The 15,734-nt window shown below is 30.7% G+C and overlaps 1 protein-coding gene across 1 annotated transcript; it reads right to left on the bottom strand.

Annotated features, from left to right (window-relative positions):
• Nucleotides 1-488: 488 nt before the first annotated feature.
• LOC113849976 (1-aminocyclopropane-1-carboxylate oxidase homolog 1-like) lies at nucleotides 489-3,076 on the bottom strand. The gene is made up of 3 exons (XM_027480261.1): nucleotides 2,497-3,076; nucleotides 1,574-1,895; nucleotides 489-936 (listed from the first exon to the last, which is right to left on the bottom strand). The coding sequence occupies exons 1-3, from the start codon at nucleotides 3,039-3,041 to the stop codon at nucleotides 685-687; spliced, it is 1,119 nt and encodes a 372-aa protein (XP_027336062.1). The 5' UTR covers nucleotides 3,042-3,076; the 3' UTR covers nucleotides 489-684.
• Nucleotides 3,077-15,734: the final 12,658 nt, after the last annotated feature.

Here is a 15,734-nt window from a genome sequence, read left to right on the forward strand (position 1 = left end):
TAGAAATCATTATAAAAAGTGTCTTTCGTCTTCTATTTTCTAGCTGTGGTAAGATTGGAGGGGTTTTGATCGCTGAGTTTGGGTTGGTGATAACAACTCTAATTGATTGATCGTCACTATATATTTGACCTTTGATCAGTATTTTTTTCATGTTTAAATTTAAGTAAAAATATTCAAAGATTTTTCAAACTATAATTATAAAATATAAAAATATGTATATTTTACTCATGTTAAAGTGTTGGAGGATTATATTTCACATTTTTCAAGTTTAAGAAATAAATTGAGTATGTGTCGGTGTTGGGGTACATAAAACCTTGGGCATTTAGAGGATGGGCTCTTGACTTGATATGACAAATTCATCCTCCATCTTGAGAAGACCATCAATATATTTTGGTGGCTTTAGATTAATTTACAAAATGGGTAAAAGCTATCCCTTTGAAAAATGTTGAAGCAGAATAGATTATTAATTTCATTGAGGATAATATAGTGCCAATCAAGGAATGCTCTTCATTGGTTGAAGGACCATAAGATACACAGAATCCTTAGATAATAAAATGCTTAATTTGACTCCATACTTTTTGCAGTGAGTACAGATTTTAATAGTTATAGCATAGTAGATTAAAAAGACTAATTATTTATGCCCATGAGAGTAATGTAATTACTTTTTGGTCTACACTTTGTAGTTCAAATCCTGTAATGTGTTAGAGCACTGGTGCCATCAAGTCCTTTTGCATCAAAGTAGGCTACGTAGTCAGAAACTGTTGTTTCCCTGTATTTTGGGGGATTATCTTCTGATAACAATTGCTTTATAGGCCCATAAGGCTTTGTGGATGCCATCACACCAGTGCAAAAAAAGCATGCAACAGATATTCTTGGACCAACATGATTGGCTGTTACTCTGTGTTCAACACTCTTGAATCTATCATTTGTTATCAGCTATAAATCAAATAAACAAATAATTAGCTACATATAAGACCACATCCATCATCAAATATAAACAAATTAAACAAGCATCCCATGCTCAAGTAAGAGATTTATTAGTGGTGTTAACTTATCAACAAGAACTCGCTAATAGAAATAATAAAAAAAAAGAGGTAAAATGAAGCAAACATTTTATAAAACTTAAAATCAGGTTATGCATCTCAGATTTTAGAAAAGTTAAATGAAAAAATTTATAAGAAAATTGTGATGCATAAGTTGATTTTAACTTATAAGAGAAGTTTGATTCATTATACTTTTTGTATTCATTGTTAACCTTATCCTAACTAAACTTCATTTAATTCAATAGAAAGCACAAAAATGCACTTAAGAAGATAAGAGATGTTGTATGCTTTAAAACAAACATGTGGCACATTTGTTAAATTAAATAACTCCAAGATAACTTAGACATGATTTGTACTATGTTAATAGCTTTGGCATGTACATAGAGCAGTACATATATTCTGGTGGCTTCATTAGTCCATAGAAAATGAAAGTCTCTCCTTAAAGAATGAAAGTGTAGATGTCACATTTATCCATTACAAATTAAAAGTCGTTGAAGGAAGTATACAAAGAATAATAACAGGAAACTTGCCTGCAGAAGATCACCAATATTGACTACTAGAGCCCCAGGAATAGGTGTGATATGAATCCACTTATTTTGGTAAAGTACTTGGAGGCCACCAACATGGTCTTGAAGAAGCACTGTGAGGAAATCATTGTCAGAGTGCTTGGTGGTTCCCATAGTCAAATGTGGTTCAGGACAAGCAGGATAATAATGGCCAAGAGCAACAAGCCCTTCAGCACATCCCATGTCTTTCAAATGGTTAGGATTCAAACCTAAAGCTTCTGATAACAATTCAAACAGCAAAGTCCCCAGTTTCATTATGTGTTTCCCATACTCCAATAGAATGTCCCTACAAGAATATGCAGTCAATACGGTAAAAAATTGAAGAGGAATATCAATTCTAGAATATTTCAATTTGTATCATCAGTATGCATTTTATAATTGTTAATGCATCTTTTTTACTTTGAGTTGTTTTGTTCATTTTAAATTACGCCTTTTTTAATGGGTCCAAGGATATAAAATAAGAAATGAATAAATAGTTTGTTTTTTTTTTTAAAATCGTAATGTTTAGTATTATTAATGTATTGAATTCTGTGATTTATGATAAAAACATATAAAACATAGGTTCTTATTGTGTGTCTTGGGCACGCATTAGAAAATTATATATAAGTGATGAGAAATATGTATCCTATACCTTTTTTTTAATCAATAGTTGATGAACGATGAACTATAACTACATAGAAGAAAATTGAGACACAATTTTATAGCATTTTCCAATTAATATAAGAAACATCTGAATCTTACCAAACCATGGTTTGTCATGTATTTTATACAGAAGTAAACACGTCACTGCTTAACTAGTAACATAATCTATCATTTTAAAAAAATGAGCCTCCAAGTTTGAGTACTGATCTATGTTGAAGGATTAAATACTTGATACACAAACATACCTGCATACTAAAGGAAAATCTTGTGGTTTGATGATGTCAGGAGACAAGTAACAGATAAAGGTATCTCTCCAATTGAGTGCTGGTGAGCTATAAAGATCAAAATTGCTATTGTACACAAAGGATCTTGACCTATCTCGCGTATAGAATTGTTTTTTGGTTTCATTATCCTGCTCATAAAATCTTTGCACCCCATTTTTCATCTCCTCAAAAACACTTACAGGGATGCCATGATTCACCACCTGAAAGAAACCCCATGTTTCTGATGCTTCCTTGACTATGTCAACAATCCCTTGATGCTTACTTAGATCTTTGTCAATATCGGAAAGGTCTATGACTGGAATATTATGGCCTTTGTTGCCTAAATTTGAGGCCTTCTCATATTTGTCATGTTGATGATGGAATAAGCTAGGAACCTTCTTCACACCAGCATCAGCAAGCCCTTTCACACCATCTTTTGTTTCATCAAATGCTTTGCGTTCACTCAATATAGAATTAAACTCAGGTTTGGTTGTTCCTGCCATTTCATTTGTATTAATGGTTCCCATTTTCCTTGTGTTTGTAGTGAGTGACCTTGGAACTATAAGAATGAGCAGAATATAGAAGGGTCAATATGTAACACCGAAGAGTTATAAGGCACAAGTGCAAATTTGGCAATTGCTATACGGAAAGTTATATAGACATTTTGATAAAGATCATTATTAGTCAATAGATATTTTCATTATTGGTATTTGGGACACTTGTCTATGTTAGAATTGGGATAAACATTGATAAGATTAAATAATTGTAGCCGCCATAACTGTTCAAATTTGTTTTATATTTATCATAAAGTGATTTAGCTATATATCCTACTACCGAATTTGTATAGTCTGTAGGGACATCATAGACGTGATGGTGGATGATTTGAACTAGCTGCAATAGAAATGGGATCAATTGTTATCTATCCCTTAGACCGGAAAGTATCAAATGATTATTTTCATTGTTTGCAAAATGGTCAAAATAATAGAATCATCTCAAAACTTATCACTGAATAGTAAAAATATATATTGCAAAACTAGTATTATTGAAACGCAAATTATTGATAAACAGTGACAACAATTTTATGATAACACATAATTTTTGGACTTTGACTACTTTCTATTTCAAGTAGTTAAATGTCTTTTTCAAAAGATAAAAAACAAAGTCAAATGGCCCTTTAATTTGAATTCCTAGTGTCCTCTGCCTTCAAGAAATATCTTTATATGCATTTTAGTGGTTGATAAAAGAAAAAATAAAAACACAGAAGGTTGAGTACACTGGAGCATTGTTTGGTTTATTCAATCTTTAACAGTACATAATTTTGGTTATTTATTTTTTAAAGGAATGATAGAAATATAGATAAGAGAGGAAAGTACCCCCGTAGTAATTTCCATAACCTTGTGCTCGAAGGTTCAGCATATCAATTCTTATGCTGAATTGCATGTGCAGCCTTGAATATTGATAGTTTTTAGTGTGGGTGAGATGAGTAAGATAGTTGAAATGTGTTAGTAGGAATAGTTGAAAATAGAAGTTAAAGAAGTTTTAGTAAGAGACTTAAGAGATGGAGAATTGATGTCTTGATTACTTCTTCTTCATTTCATTTACAATGAGGTAGCATACCTATTTATAGGCATCATCCACCATTTGGTTCAATATGCTAGAACTATCTAGAAACTTGAAGATTTACAATATTCTAGATCTTTCTCTAGAAGCATCTACATACTAGAAGATACAATTAGTTTTTCCTAGATTGTTCTTAGTATTTTTTCTAGACTATTCTAGAAATTTGTATCAATTTCTAATACTCCTCCTTGATGCAAATTTTTGTAACTCCAAGCTTCGTGCGTAGCTGTTCAAATTTTGGTCTTGGTAGTGCTTTAGTAAAAATGTCTGCAACTTGATCTTCGGTTGTGCAATACTCGAGCTTGATTTCTTTAGTTCTTTCTGCTTCCCTGATAAAGTGATATTTGATTGCTATGTGTTTTGTTCTACTATGATGCACTGGATTCTTTGTCATTGCTATAGCTGATTTGTTGTCACAGTAGATTGTAGTAGGCTCATTTTGTTTTTCTCCCATTTCTTCAAGTATTCTTCGTAACCATATTGCTTGACTTGTAGTCTCAGCAGCTGCTACATATTCTGCTTCTGCTGTTGCTTGCTTCTTTGAAACCTATGAGATTGTTCCTGATCCTAGTGAAAAGGCATAACCAGATGTGCTTTTCATGTCGTCGATCGATCCTGCCCAGTCACTGTCGGTGTAGCCAAGTAGCTTTGAGTTGCTCATAGTTTGGTACCATATACCATACTCTTTTGTGCCTTGTAGATATCTTAGGATTCTTTTTGCTGTTCCAAAATGAATTTGGCTTGGACTTTGCATGAATCTTGAAAGAAGACTTACAACATACGTTATGTCTAGTCGTGTGGCTGTGAGATATAGTAAGCTTCCAATCAAACTTCTGTAACGTGATGCATCAGCTTCCGGTGCACCATCATTTTTCTTCAATTTCTCATTTGTCACCAATAGAGTGCTGACTGTCTTACATCCATTCATCTTAAATTTCTTGAGTAGTGCTTCAACATATTTCTTCTGTGAGATAAATATTCCTTCTTTCTTTTGTTTTACCTCTATTCCAAGGAAGTAGTTCATTAAGTCAAGGTCGGTCATTTCGAAGGTCTTCATCATATCTTCTTTGAACTTAGCTATCATCTCCACATTGTTTCCTGTGCAGATAAGATCATCTACATACAAGGAGACAATGAGTATATCATACTGACCTTGGATCTTGGTGTATAAAGTTGCTTCACTTTTGCTCCTCCTGAATCTTTGGTCTGCAAAGTATTGATCAATTTTGTTGTACCATGCTCGTAGAGCTTGCTTCAATTCATATAGAGCTTTTTTCAGTCTTAGTACTTTGCCTTCATTACCTTTGCTGACGAAGCCTTGCGGTTGCTCCACATAAATCTCTTCTTGAAGAATGCCATTGAGAAAGGCAGATTTTACATCGAGTTGATAAATGTTCCATCCTTTTTGTGTAGCAAGAGCAATCAGAGTTCTTATAGTATCCAGGCGAGCAACTAGAGCAAATGTCTCGTTGTAATCAACTCCAAGTTGTTGTGAGTATCCTTTAGCTACCAACCTTGCCTTGTACTTTTGTATGGTGCCATCGGGATTAAGCTTGGTCTTATAGACCCATTTTAGCCCAATGATATCTTTATCTGTGGGGCAATCTACTAGCTCCCATGTGTTATTTTTTTCAATCATTTTTATCTCTTCTTCCATTGCCTTGACCCATACTTCTTGTTTTGACGCTGCTTCAAAGCTCTCAGGTTCAGTTATGGCTAGGTTACAGGTCTCGTATATATCTACCAAAAATCTAACTCGTCTTGGAGTAGACTCTAGTGAGGAATGTTGTTGTTGTGGAGGTGAAAAAAATTCTCACCTGAGACTTCTTCAATTTCTTGAGGTTGTTGCATTGATATGGAAACATTTTTCTGAACCTTTTCATCTTTCCAATTCCAAGCAGCATTTTCATCAACTTCAACATCTCGACTAATGGTGAGCTTCTTGGTTTTCAAGTTGTAGACTCGATATCCTTTTGACTGTGTGCTATATCCCAAGAAGATACCTCGTACGGTTTTGTCTTCTAGTTTGTGTCTCTTCTCTTCTGGAATGTGTATGTAGCAAATTGGTCCGAAAACCCTTAGATGTTTTGCAGATGGTTTTTGCCCACTCCAAGCTTCAATTGGAGTTTTATCTTGGACAGCCTTAGTTGGGCATCTGTTAAGTATGTAGACAGTAGTATAAACTGCTTTAGCCCAGAAAGTATTTGGCAATTCTTTCTCCTTCAGCATGGATCTAGCCATCTCCATTACCGTGCGGTTTTTCCTCTCAATTACTCCATTTTGTTGTGGAGTATATGCGACAGTAAGTTGTCGTTGAATGCCTTCATCCTCACAGAATTTATCAAACTCTTGAGATGTATATTCTTTGCTACGACCACTTCTTAATACTTTTATCTGTTTACCACTTTGCTTCTCGACAAGGGCCTTAAACTTCTTGAAAATTTCAAAGACTTCTGAGTTTGCTTTGATGAAGTAGACCCAAGTCATTTTAGAAAAATCATCGATGAAAAGGATAAAATACCTGTTATCATGTAGTGATGGTGTCCGCATTGGTCTACAAATATCTGTATGAATAAGCTCCAATAAGTCTTTTTCTCTCCAAGCTTTTCCAGTAGAAAATGGCAATCGATGTTGCTTGCCAAGGAGACATCCTTCACAAGCTTCATTATTTTCTTCAAGATATGGAAGATCCTTCATCATATTCTTTTGATGTAGTAGTTTTAAGGCATGAGTATTGAAGTGGCCAAATCTTCGATGCCAAAGTCGTGAAGTATCAACTTCTGCTTTCATGGCAATATTAGCGCCTTGTTGAAAGCTTATTGGAAAACTTTGATTTCTTTTCTCCATCTTTACTTGGCCAATCTCTTGCTTTTTGTTGTCATATATCTTACATGTGTCCCCTTTGAAGTGAAGAGAATAACCTTTCTCCATCATTTGGCCAATACTCAAGAGATTTTCCTTGAGGTTGGGGACTAGTAAGACATCAGTAATAAGTTTCCTACCTTTCTTTGTCTCCACCATAACAGTGCCTTTGCCTTTTGACTCAACGATAGTACCGTTCCCCATTCGAACTTTCACTTTGATGGATTCGTCGATATCCTTGAAGATGTCTATATCTTTGGCCATATGATTACTGCAACCGCTATCCAAGTACCAATTTCTGCTTGTTTCAGCACTGGGATCTTGGGTAGCATAGAAAAGATGTGGTTCTTGATCATCCTCTTCAACGAAATTTGCTTGATACTTGTTTTTGCTGCGACAATACTTTTCCACATGTCTATATTTCTTGCAGTGTCGACATTGTGGTTTTCCACGATACCGACATTCTTTTTCAGCATGATTTGTCCTTCTACAAATACCACATGGAGGGTATTTATCTTGATTGTTTCTAGAGAAATTTCTAGAATTCTCTTTGTTTCTAGAAGTTTCTCCATTATTCTTTATTGTTTCATTCCCTTTATTCTGAGACCGTAATTTGAGCTTTGATTGAAAGACATTTTCTATTGAGTCCTCATCATGCCTTTTCAACCTTTGCTCATAAGCTTCAAGGGACCCTACCAACTCTGTCACTGATAGAGTAGATAGGTCCTTTGTTTGCTCAATAGTGGTGACAATTGGATCATACTTACGGGGAACTGTAATCAGTAATTTCTCAACAACTTTTTTGTCAAGAATATTTTCTCCGTAAGCTCTCATTTGATTAACCATTTCTTTTATTTTAGAATAGTAATCCTTGACGGTCTCAAACTCTTTCATTTTTAATAATTCAAACTCTCGTCGTAGAGTTTGGAGTTTTATAGCGCGTACCTTTTCGCTTCCTTCAAACTCCTCCTGTAGCGTACTCCATGCTTCTTTGGCTGTTGTAGCACCTATTATTCTTGAAAAAATTGCATCAGTCACAGCTTGTTGTAGAGTAAACAAGGCCTTTGAATCCTTTTGTTTATTCTCCTTCAATTCTTTTCTTTGAGCTGCAGTAAGGGATGATATGTTTGAGGGAGTAGTGAATCCTTCTTCCACAACATCCCACAAATCTTGGAAAGTGAAATATGTTTTCATTTTTGTGCTCCAAAAATCATAATTTTCGCCATTGAAAATGGGGACGGGAAGAGATGATGGTTGAGTAGTGTTAGCCATGGGTTAGGAAATTTTTGGAAGTAGTTTATTTTAATTTTGAAATAGTATGGTAATATTTCTACGCCCAGTAGATAACCGAACGTAGCTCTGATGCCACTGATAATTTTTAGTGTGGGTGAGATGAGTAAGATAGTTGAAATGTGTTAGTAGGAATAGTTGAAAATAGTAGTTGAAGAAGTTTTAGTAAGAGACTCAAGAGATGGAGAATTGATGTCTTGATTACTTCTTCTTCATTTTATTTACAATGAGGTAGCATGCCTATTTATAGGCATCATCCACCATTTGGTTCAATATACTAGAGCTATCTAAAAACTTGAAGATTTACAATATTCTAAAACTTTCTCTAGAAGCATCTACGTACTAGAAGATACAATTAGTTTTTTCTAGATTGTTCTTAGTATTTTTTCTAGACTATTCTAGAAATTTGTATCAATTTCTAATAGATATGCTTATGTTTCATGATAATAAATGTTATGCTATGCCTTTTATACTACCTTTGTTTACTCATGATGATGTGGTTTAGAGAATATTTGTGCCTATTACAACTGGCAATAATTTAGTAGAAAAACATTGTTGTGACATTCTGCACAACATGAACAAAGGAATATGAATGTTTGTATTTGTAATGTCACCGTGGCATGACTTCCCTCATGGCATGGATCAGACATGACCCCAGATTTTTAGCTCATTCAATTATGAAGTTCATTCAATTATTTGTCTGTGCTAATACTTCTTCTACATTTTCTACTAGTTCTTGAACCAGCATGATTCATGAGTACTCGGCAACTCATATAACAACAAACAGAAAAAATTCATTGCATCTGACTCAATTATTTAGATATATTGAGAAAATGTAAACTATATGATATTAAGCATTCATTGGACAACATATAACCTTGTTACTATTTGTTAGAAACCCATACAGAAAAGAAAAGAACTCAGTGTGCTAATAACCTGTTCAGGTACCCTTTACGTTCAGTATTTCAGGACACAACGATATAGAGAAAGCGTTTGATGTTAATAAATGATGACCCTTGGAAGATAAATAATGAATTAATAGAAATGATCATGTCAATGTAAGTAGACTCATGTTGGGGCCAGAATTGACAAGATAATTTATATTAAGATTTGGGATGCCAATACTAACAACATGCATTGTTTCTTCAAGATGCTACATTTGGGTCTTTGGATTTTATAAGAAAATGAGAATCACATTCATTGGAATCCATGGAATCTTTACTTTGATTCTCTGTTCTTAGAACCAACATAATTCTTTTAACAATAACTTAATTTAAATATAAAATTCTACTAAGACTCAGTTCGTATAAATTTTTACAGAAGTTCTTCTAGAAAAAAAAAATATAAAAATGAATGAAGTTTTTCGATTTAAGAAACTTAAGTTGAACAATATTAAAAATTAATATTTTAAATTTTTATAATTAAATTTTCAAGAATCTAGTTGAATTCGTTGAGGCTTTAATTAAAACTTATTATTATCAATTTGACGGATGATTTGTTTTTGAGAATGCCAAACTTGTATCATAAAAATAAATATATGTCAAACTTTTTCTTTTTTACTTTTGAAGTGTTGACTATCTGTTTTAATTTGAAAATTTATATAAGATGTTTTCTTGACAACTGATCATGGACATTATTACAGTAAATCTTTCAGTTTTATTCAGGGAAAAATTATCTTTCTTCTTTATTTTACTATACAAATAAATTTAATCTTCAGCAACATCTTTAACTTTTATATTTTATATATAGCAGATACATTTCTTTAACTATATAAAATAGATACTTTTCTGAATAGAAATACATATATTATAGCTTCTAATGTAAACTTCTGTTAAAAATAAAATTGAAATTCAAGTATTATAGATTTTTAAAAAAAAATCTAAAATAAAAAATTGGAGCACCGAACTTTTCATTACAATCAATTAATAAGCTGTCTGTGTAATTAATTTGATTAGTTATGAAATATAATCTTGAGAGATAGATTTTCATAATAATTAGATTTTAGTATAAATATGTTGGTATTAATAAAAAAGGATATAAATTTTTTTCTTCTACTTCATCTTTTTCTATTACTTCTTCTTCTAAGTTGGGCTATATTAAAAGTTAATATGGCTTATTATAATTAGAATTAAAATATAAAATTTTTATATTTGAGAAACTTAAGTTGGGCTATATTAAAAATTAATGTTTTGAATTTTTATAATTAAATTTTTAAAATTGTATTTCAATTGGTTGAGGCTTTAATTATATCTTATATTTATCAATTTGATGCGGCTGATTTGTTTTTGAAAATGTCAAACCTGTATCATAAAAAAGAAAATATGTGAAACTTTTATTTTACAAGGGTTGAAATAACATTTTTTTATTTAAAAAATGATATTTATATGTATTCTGCACAACTAATGAACATTATTCCAGTAAATCTTTCAGTTTTAACCCAATAAAACTTATCTCTCTTCTTTCTTTTACTAAATAATAGATACATTTCTAAATAAAAAAAATACAGATATTATAACTGAAAATATAAATTCATTTTAATTTGAAAAATTAAATGATATATTTTCTTGACAAATCATGATCATTAATTACTACAGTAAATGTTTCAGTTTAATCCAAGCAAAACTTAGCACCCTTCTTTGTTTAACTATAAAATTAAATTTCTTTAACTTTTACATTTCATAAAGAACATACATTTTTTTTACTAAATAAGATAGATTATGTTCTAAATAGAAATACATATATTATAACTTCTAACATAAATTCCTGTCAAAAATAAATTTGACATTTAATTAATAAATTTTTTTTAAGAAAAAAAATCTAAACATGAGATTAAATTAAAATAAAAAATTTGGACGACAAAACGTATTTCGTTACAATCAATTAATAGCTGTATAAACAAAATACAATCAAGATTTGAGATTCATCGATTTGATTAGTCATGAAATATAATAATCTTGAGAGATAAATTTTTATAATAATCAAATTTCAGTATAAATAAGTGGTATTAATTAAACAAGATATAAAATTTAAACTTGTGTTTATTTAATAAAAGCCACGAATCAATTAATAATCAATTTAACCATAAACAAAATCAAGAGTGTCATCTGTAATCTATAAAATCTATAATTGATATTGAAAAATATATAAAATCAGAATGTTAAGGAAAAAGTTATAGTTTTATAATTACAATAACTCCTATAAATGACAGAACAGTGTTCGAAGTATTTATAGAAGCCTCGACGTTCTGTTTTTTTTTTTTTTATATTTTTGAATATCAACTATAGATTTTATAGATTACCAAGCGTGAATCTTGATTTTGTTTGCGTTTAAATTGATTATTGATTTATCTACAGCTGTATTAGATAAATACAAGTTTAGATTTTATATATTGTTTAATTAATACCAACATATTTATACTGAAGTTTATGAGAATTTATCTCTTAAGATTATATTTCATAACCAATCAAATCAAGAGATCTCAAGTCTTGATTGTATATTTAGTTTACACAGAGAGACTGCTATTAATTATTTGTAATGTTTGGTGCTCCAATTTTTCATTTTTATTTAATATCAAGTTTACATTTTTTTTTTCAATTCTTAAAACAAATCTACAATACTTGAATGCAAATTTCATGTTCAAAATGAATATATATACATGAAATTTGCATTAGTTGTGCAAATTTATTCAAAAAATGTATTTATTTAATAAAAGAAAGAAGGGAGATAAGTTTTATTGGGTTAGAACTGAAAGATTTACTGTAATAATGTTCATTAGTTGTGCAGAAAACTTATAAATATCATTTTTCAAATCAAAAAAGTTATTTTAATACTTGTAAAAGAAGTGTTTCACATATTTTCCTTTTTATGATACAAGTTTGACATTCTTCGAAACAAATCAGCCGTCTCAAATTGATAAAAATACGTTTTAATTAAAGCTTCAACCAATTGAACTACAATTTTGAAATTTTGAATAAAAAAATTTAAAACATTAATTTTTAATATAGACTAACTTAAGTTTCTCAAATATAAAAATTTTATATTTTAATTCTAATTATAGCAAGCTCTCCCATGTAACTTATAAGTTTTTAAATTCAAGTTAAATTTTTTAAAAATAATAACAAAAATATTTAAATTTATATAAAAATATTTAAGAAAAATAAAATTAGAGCTAGAACTGTGAAGACCTAAATTAGAGATAGTAAAAGCTGCATACCAGTTACACAGCCATTAACCATTATAACACAGTAAATATAAACATTTTCTCTCCTATAACTTGCCATGCTAGTCAAAATCAAAACCAAACATTTAGGTGAAATATTCTCATTACAGATCTAATTGTAATTTTTTTTACTGAACAGTGAAAACCATTGAGTTTCCTTACATTACATAATCAAACAAAATCAACAGATACAAAGTCCTGTTTGGCTAAACTTTTCAAGAAGTCCTTACAAAAGAAAAATTTAGTATAAAAAATGAATAAATTTTCTTTTGTAAGTTAAAAAAAAAAAATTATACTTCTCTATTTTTTTAGAAGTTCTCTTATTTAACTTTTCTAAAATTTAAAAAAATAAGTTGATTTTAAATTATAAAAAAAAATTTATTCATTTTTTATACTAATTTTTTTATTATATATAAGGACTTCTTTACAAATTCACCCAATCATAGCCAAACTCCATATATATATTTACTTTGATCTTCATATATAGAACTATAGAAAACAACACCATGCAGTGAGAAAGGAAATGTTAATAGACAAATAAAAGAAATACTTAAATAAAACTGGTGAACAAGATGCAGAAGGTTTCCTGCTGAATGCCAAGTTCAGTGGTCTGATTAAATCATACTCTAATCCAAACTCATTTCAAGATAAAATTGCATTCCTTGACATTTCTTGTCTACTTAGTAAAGTTAAATATCATTGCACAGTCCTACAGTAAAGGTATAATTCTTACCAAAAAGCTAGCATGTTGTACTACCTAGAAAAGAAAATGAGTAATTTATTTGATTGGAACCATTTACATCGTCACCTGGCTTGAAAAGAGAAAAATAAAGAAAAGAAAAACCCAATTACTCATTCTGACAAGGAATTAAGGAAGAAAAGAGGAAATTGAAGTACCTCAGCATCAGATAGACCCTTTATCAAGTCCACTCCAGAGAAATCAAGGACCTAACCAACAAGAAAAGAAAAAAAATATAATCATGTCTTCCTAGACGAATATTCCAATATAATAACCTATAATACCAAAGTCGTGTATCATCATCACTTACACCTGCTGCCAGACATTGACTTTCATTTGACTTTAGACTTGTTTTGAAAGTTCTGTTGTTTGATAAAGGTGTCCTTAAGATCAGTTCGTGAGTCTAATCATAGATTTTCATCACGCCTTGCTCCAAGGTAACAAGAAACCTTTTCCCAAGAGTTGTTTGATGCTCAAAAGGTTGCTTTCCATTGTGGGAACATATAGAACATCAGTAATAATTGTTGTCTTTCTATCCTTTCACCTTTGCCTTGCCTTAAGAGAAGTTTACCTTTGCCTTCTACATCCAGTGCTATTAGCAGCAAATTTCACCCTTGCTCTTCACACTTTCATCAAGATTGACCAACCAGTCTTTATATCGAATCATAGGATTAGAAAATCCAATATCTAGGTACCGTGATTTTGAACATGTGTACCAGCAGTAACCATGAGAAGAATTTGATCTGATCTGACTCGTCATCAGCAGCTAGATGAGCCTCATCGTCACCTTACTTATATCCTTCCTTCGTATGTCAGCATTTAAGAGTAAGATGTCCAAATTTCCACAAACATAGCACTTCATCTTTTTTTTTTTTTTTGTTGAATTTCTTCAAATTTCACACCTTCTTTCTTGCTGTAAGGTTGTGTCCTCACAATGTGTTTCGTGTCCTCACAAAATAAATCAGAAATAATAACAGAAAAAAGAAAATGTAAGAAACTTTAAAAAAATTTAGAAAAAAAGAAAAACATCTAATCTTTTAACGTAGTTGAACCAATGTGGCTTACATCTATAGAAAAGAGCAACTAAATCTCATTCACTAATTTATTAAGAACTGATAATAAAAAATCTACTTAATGCCTCTCATATAAGAAGACTATAAACCAACTTCTATTGCTCCTTTTCCTTTATGTTATAAGAAGTGGTATTAGAGCCAAAGATTTGACTAGGTGACAGACTCAATATGGGTACTGGGATTACGTGATAGATCCAGGGGAGAGGATCATTGTATCAAAAATTCCCTTGTAACAGTGGTGCAAAGTTGTGGAACTAATGGCAATTGGCACACAACATTGATGGTAAAAAACTTGTGGCTAAATAGGAATACAATATTGTATGCAGTCTAAAGAACTAAGAGAATCTCTTGCTCTAATGTATATGATACAAGTACAAAAGTAAGGAAAGAAGAAATAGTAGTAATGTGAAACATTTTTATTGTCTGGAGAGTTATTCTTGGTTGATGATTTGAGCGAATTTAAGTTAAGGCTGAGAATTGTTGAGATGATTTAAATTTTTTATGACCCAATTTTTTTGATCACTTGAGTTTCAGCCAAAATTATTTTAATAAATTATAATTAAGAGTTATTAGTTGTTACAGTGAGTTATGAACCATTATGTAAGCGAGTTTTAAAAGTTGAAAATGTTAGAAATAAAAGAAAAGAATTATACTAATAAGAGAATTTTATTATATTGTCCCATCATTAAATCAAATACATGAGTATAATTAACTATTTATAATAGTGATATTACAACCTTTAACTTATATTAAAGTATAATTACTCTATAAATGTCAAGTGGTTACAAAATAAAAAATTATTACCTTAACTAAGGAATTATGATCTTTAACTTACATTAACATGCATTTACTTACAACTTTTCAGCTTTGTAACCCATGTAACATTTTATTTTTAATTATTATTTTTAACATCTTTCCATAAGTAAAAATTCTTCTACACTCAATCTTACACGAGTTACAAAGTTGAAAAGTTGTAAATAAATGGGTGTTTGTGTGAGTCAAAGACTATAATTCCTTAATTAAGAGCAATAACTTTTTGTTTGTAATCACTTAACATTTACAAAGCAATTATTCTTTAATGTAAGTTAAAAGTTATAATAGCACTACTATAAATAGTGAATTATACTCATGTATTTGGTATGATAATATAATAAAATTTTTCTATTATGATAATTCTTCTCTTTTATTTCCAAGGGTGGCATTAGAGCTCATTCATGTTATTGATTGTTGAATAGAACTCCACTCCATGCTTCATAGCTACTCTAATTACCAAAATTAGAAATAGACTCAGATTTCTTCATACATAAGGATTCAAACTCTCCTCCTAGTGTTTGTAAACACATCTTTTTTATCTTATTAATCCCTTCAAGATTTGTTTTCTAAATCTCTCAAACTTCTTTAGGGGTGATTGCATTAA

This window comes from Abrus precatorius, unplaced genomic scaffold (genome assembly GCF_003935025.1).
Source record: "Abrus precatorius isolate BTA unplaced genomic scaffold, Abrus_2018 Scaffold9, whole genome shotgun sequence".
NCBI lineage: Eukaryota > Viridiplantae > Streptophyta > Magnoliopsida > Fabales > Fabaceae > Abrus > Abrus precatorius.